Raw genomic sequence first — 6,000 nt, forward strand, 5'->3', positions numbered from 1 at the left:
TTTATTCAATATAAGAGCTAAGCACTGGCTTGTGAGTAATTATTGGAATGGGTAGATTTGATAGAGGTCTGGAAATTAAAGGCTTTTGTTTCCTAATGGAAATACCAAAAATTAAAAGTACTCTGTTCAGTAGCTAGCAGGTTTATTACAGCAGTCTGTGCTTAGCTTACAGTTGAGTTTTTTGTAACTGTCATTGTGAACTATTGAATAATCAATTTCAGAATTAAATCCTGATGGGCCTAGAAGCAATTGGAAATCTATGAAACTTGAGAAAGGAGACATTCATGTTAGTGAGCAGAAAATGAGTACAAATAATTAGCTCAACACCTCTATTTCCTTTTTAACCTGAATTTCAATTTGTCTATCAACAACTTCAGTGAAAATCTTTGAGGTAATGAAAGTATAACTTAAACAGGATCAGTGCTTTTATGTTTTGTTCAACATGTAATATTTGTTTACAGATTTTGCACCATTTTTGAACAACTCAAGTAAGTGGGGAAATGGTTTTTTTAAGCTAACTTTAAAGAATAGGAACACTTGAAAGCTCTATACTAACTTCATTTATCCAGTGTTTTGCTACACGTGTACCTAGAACTGAGTTGTTAAAATAGAATATTATATTATTATTTTTTAATTATATTCAACTGATGGTAATTATATGTTACTATAGTTTATTTTACTGTATGTTTTTGTGAAATCCTACCCATCTGAGCAGTCATGGGAAGGGAGACTGAAATAACTCTCTAATACAGGTTATTTGAAGGAAAAAAGTCCTCCCTGCCCCCAAATAAATGCTATGTTAATTCTAACTACTATTTTTTACTGTTTGCACAAGCATATTTGTTGTAGCAAAGCTCTGGAATCAACTTAATGTAACAGCTGTTTTCCTACCACACAAACTAACATTCAGGTGATGGTTTCTTTTAGAACAAAGAAATACACTTCCTTAGCACTGAGAAGTAGCAACTATATTGACTGCTTAGCATTCCCAGCTTCTAGATTTCTTCTTGTATGCAGATATGCACAGGAGTGGAAATAAGTCTTAGCAGTTGCCATTGCAGTGCAAAACGTTTTGATAGTTTTAGAGCACTGATCTGCTGTGATAGGTGTTCAGACAATTTGCAGAAATAGAATCAATTTTCTGCAATTACAGACTATATCTCCATATAAAACATCTCAATATAAARCATGTTTTATCAGAGCTGGTGAATAAAAGTAGTATTCACATATTAAAATCTATTTTATTTTTCTTATTGCTATTTATGTGGACATGAAAAAAGTTTGAGGGGGTAATATATGCATTTTTAAGATACCATTTTTCAGCTTTAGAAATTTGTTTTTTCTTGAATGCGACTAAAAGCAATTTTATGGGATACTTGCTAGTCTGTTAGTCTTGATCATAACTGTAAAAATACATTATTAAGTGATTATCAGATATTTTTCATTTTTTTTAGATTTTAACACCAAAGTTASTTTTGCTACTTAATAGACAACTGGTAAAAATGAATTAATTTTATTCCCTTTACTAATGTTCTTCTGTATACTTGGCATAGATTCATGTTCAGAATTTCTTAAAGAGAGTAAACCACTAAAACAAGATCACTTCAACAAGCTTTTGCAGGAGGCAAGTCTTAAAAGGATCTTGCTCAAAAGCGATTCCTATTCAAGATTGTTCATGACACTGTGTTTATAACTATGATGGGGTTTATCAGTTGATGAGTTAACATGTGGAGTAGGTGCTTTTTTCAAAAGGAAGTTCTCTTTTCTCTGCAAAGTTTGAAATAAATCTGTGGAACTCTGTGGAGCTCCAGAAATGCATATAGGAAATATTTGCAAAAAATACATATGAAGCTGTAAGTGGTCTCCTGTAGAAGTTTGGTCAGTGGGTCTGAATGGTCTGAAATAAATGCCTTATTAAAAACGAGAAAGCAGCCAGAAAATAGTTCTAACACTGGAATATAGTACATAAAAATCAAGACAGAAGGTTATTTTTGGCTGTTTTGTAGTAAGCAGGATATGTTAACATCACTATTAACAAATAGTAACAAAATTATACACATTTCTGTGCTGACTGTCAGAAGAAAAAATTTTCTTTRAAGTTAGTATATTTTTGTAGCTAAAATGGATTCTTTTCACAGTRACCTTGTTTTACAAAGAGATCGACTGAACTAGGCCAATTATTGATTAATATTTCTGGTTGATAAGGAATTTTATTTATAAAGTTATACCTTAAATAAAGATTTAAAGCAGAATGTGGTATTTCAATCATCATCTTTTGTCTAAATGTACTTTGAGGCCAGTGATCAGTCTGGTATTACAGGCAGGAACAGCAGTTCAACATGAGCCTTTTTTCACCAGCATTGTTGTTGTAGTGATTAGAAGAATGCACATTATGTGAGATTGGAATGTTTTGAGACTTTGGGGTGACTGCATTCTGGAAGAATCTCACTTTCTTTTTTCTTTACTGATTAATTAAGCAAATTGTAATCTCTCTTCTTGTTGTTTACTTTTTTTTTTTTTTTTTAATAATAGCTCAACAGAACCCAACAACTCAGCTACCAGCCAGACAGCAGGAGATTGAAATAAATAGACAACAGCGTTACTTCCGTATTCCTTTCATCCGTCCCATGGACCAGTACAAAGATCCACAGAACAAGAAGAAAGGTTGGTGGTATGCGCATTTTGATGGGCCATGGATTGCTCGGCAAATGGAACTTCATCCYGACAAGGCACCCATTCTCCTTGTAGCAGGTTGGTATTGAAAGCAGAATTCAAATGTAGAAAATGTTCACTGTTAACATATTTTAGGAAAGGACAACAATGATATAAGTTCCACAAGTCATATTCTGCTTTTTTGTCAGTGTTTTCAGCATTTTTTTTTTTTTCCTTTCTTGTATGAGCAAAATTTGAGAATTTGGGATGGGTTTTGATGGTGGCTAAATGTCACTCAAGACCATTTGGAGGTGTGACTAGTCATGTGTATTGTACTCATGCGTATACTTTAATCTATGAAATCATGGAAAGAAGTGTGGAAGTTARGTGTAAAAAGTTTGATTATTAAACATCCTCAGGTAATGCACTGARTTGGAGACAGCATGAAAATAAAAAGTGGTCGTAAACTTACCTAGGAAACTCCTATTCCTGTGTACTGGATTTGAGTTAGCATTAAAACATTACAGCAGTATGTATCAAAAGATCTTGTGCCTTAAAAAATTTGTGTATTAGCACCATCTGTAAGAAGGTGCTAATAACAGACTGATGTTTTTATGCTATTTATGCTGCCTTGTATGGGAGACTGGCTTTTTTATCTCAGTCRTTTAAAATATAGCTAAATGTGGCAATGAAATGTAAAAGAGCGGGTAATGAAATATATCTTTACTTTCTGGAGGATAATTGAAGGAGGAAGAAAAACTAGAAAAATGGTCTATTTACAGTTGTATTTTGAGTTTCTGTGTTTTAACTTGAACAGAGGAAAAGGCTGTAATTAGTTAACTTCACAGAACGATGCTGTAACAGGCAAAGTTCCTTATCTTTCTACTAAATATTTTTCAAAGAAGTACTTTTACTAYCTTCTGCCTGTTAAGTGTCAAAGATCATTAATAAAGGTAGGACTGCATTGCTGTCATGAATGCCATATTCAATGATTCACSTATTAAAAATAAGATTAAAATAACACTGCACTTATCATTTCATCAGACTCCATGTGGGCAGTACCATTTGGTAAACATTAAGTTTATTTGGCATGGGAGATGGACAGATTCAGAATATTGACAATAGGATCAAAAGTCTAATTTCTTGGTCATTTTGCTGTGSTTAAACAAATTCAATAATAGCAACAGTTCTGTGGCATATGTGAAAAAAAGAAAAAAAATCAGTGGTTATCCTCTAGTGGAATTTAGGAGAATATCTCGAGAGTGATCTTTTTGGCATATGCCTTTTATTCCCTTTTGCACACTTTTTAAGCACAGTTTTGTCAGTTGCAGCATCTGATACTGGTTTATTCTAAAAACGTCTGTTATGTCTTTGTGTATAAAATGTCTGATGCCTGTTTTCCTCGTGAGCTCAAAAATCTGCTAACAAACTACAGTTAGAGAGGAAACAAAGCAAATGCCTAATCTTTGTTAATGGCACCTTTAAGTAATGTAAAGGCCTTAAACGGATTTTTTCCCCCCTCCTTAACCATTTCAGGTAAGGATGATATAGAAATGTGTGAGCTTAATCTTGAAGAGACTGGCTTAACTCGAAAGCGAGGTGCTGAAATTTTGCCGAGACAGTTCGAAGAGATTTGGGAGCGCTGTGGAGGTATCCAGTATCTTCAAAATGCAATTGAAAGCAGACAAGCTCGTCCTACTTATGCTACGGCCATGCTTCAGAATCTATTGAAATAGTCATTTTCCACAACAGCATTAAAGATGTGAACCCTTGCCTGTGATACAAAGGGAAGAGTTCCTCTGTGCCACAGAGGATGTAAACATTCTATAATTATATTAGAGATGTTTAATATAAAGTGAACAGATTTTATTAATCATGTGGCTTGTTAATTTGCTTTATGATGTTTAATTTGTGTAGTGAGCCTACTAGTTATGTGGATCTTGAAGAAATTACAGTCAATGCAGTTTATCATATTCTAAGTTGCATTGTCTTTAAAAGTTTCTGTTATAACTCTTTACCGCTTATAAGTAATCTCACTGTACTTTGGTACATAGTATAAAGAACTGGATTGCAACCACCTTTTTGAAAAAAAATCCCTCTTTAATACACTGAATAGTTGGCTTTAAGTGGTRGCCTAGTAAAGAAGATACATTGTATCTCATACCTGGACTTGTGAGGCCTTAGCTTTGACTTCTGTTTCTGAGAAGTTGGAGTATACTTTTATATGATCTGAGACATTTTATGTTTTGATTTGAAATCTGCTTGATGTCTGTATTTACCGACTTTTTCAAAAACTGATGGGAATTCCTCTTAAACTTAGAGACTCATGAATTCCTGCTTAAATGCATCCTCTCTCTTGATTTAAGATAAATGGTTTTCTGTACATTCTGGGAAGAGCGTTCATATATGTCAATACATGTAATATTGGAGGTACTCAAAGAATGTACTGCTCATTGGCGCTTACACCTCTTTTCTTTTAGGGATTTTTTTTTTTGAAGTACAGATTTCCATTAGTTTTTTTTTTTTGGGGGGGGGAATTCCATTAGGAATTCTTGGATAGGTCATTTATCCAGGTAGTGTAATTTAAATATATTATGCAGAATTGTCCAAGGTTTATATCTGGAGGCATATAAGATTACGGATAGCATAAGGGAAATATTTTTAGTGTTTTGGTTATAGCACGACAACTGAATATTGAGATCTGAGCCTCAACYATCCTTTTTATTTAATTCTAATGAGATGCACAGGGTCTGTAACTTCTGTTAGATTGTTTTAAAATCTGGCCAATAACATCATGTACCATCTAAATACTCTATGATGATGGAAGTAGCTACAATTTTTAGTGTACTAGAATGTCATAGTGATACATACATTGATCTTTGTCCTCTATCAAGTTCCATAGCTTATTCCCTTATTTAGCAGTAAGAGTTTTTGTGGATAGGAATTATTAATTTCATACAGTTTTAAAGGCACATTTTATTCACTTATGAGGGTCTTTCACAATGCTGGCTATATTTGAACAATTTAAATGTGATAGTTATTATCTCACCAATATGATTGAAATATAAAATAAGTAGCTTGATGTCCAAGTAAATGTTCAACCTGATTAAAAAACAAAGYTTAGCTCTACAGAGTTACAAAGTTTGCTCACACTAACTCACTTCCTCTCAGTTTTCCAAAAGGTTTCAAAGTTGGTAACTTTAGTTTTTGAATACATGCRTATACTTTATTACTAATTTTAAGGAGGTACTGTTCTGTAGCACAGTCRGAGAAAGCTGTTGATGCATATGTTCTTGCTGACTTGAGATTGTGCCTGCATGCCACAGCCTACCTGTTATAAATGCACTC

The 6,000-nt window shown here is 33.5% G+C and overlaps 1 protein-coding gene across 2 annotated transcripts in view; it reads left to right on the forward strand.

Moving 5' to 3' along the window:
• MYO6 (myosin VI) overlaps nt 1-5,173 on the forward strand; it is an 80,846-nt gene extending 75,673 nt beyond the window's left edge. Inside the window, exons 30-32 of one of the 2 annotated variants that reach the window (XM_085316063.1) lie at nt 462-488; nt 2,533-2,751; nt 4,189-5,173. In XM_085316063.1, coding sequence (XP_085172189.1) covers nt 462-488; nt 2,533-2,751; nt 4,189-4,388 — 446 coding nt within the window. In that variant the 3' untranslated portion in view covers nt 4,389-5,173. The remainder of the gene's footprint in view (nt 1-461; nt 489-2,532; nt 2,752-4,188) is intronic. The other variant, XM_085316064.1, reaches the window with a different exon arrangement.
• The last annotated feature ends 827 nt before the right edge of the window (nt 5,174-6,000 follow it).

The sequence above is a fragment of the Rhea americana genome, unplaced genomic scaffold, assembly GCF_003343005.1.
Source record: "Rhea americana isolate MKP2758 unplaced genomic scaffold, rheAme1 scaffold_45, whole genome shotgun sequence".
In the NCBI taxonomy this organism is placed as follows: domain Eukaryota; kingdom Metazoa; phylum Chordata; class Aves; order Rheiformes; family Rheidae; genus Rhea; species Rhea americana.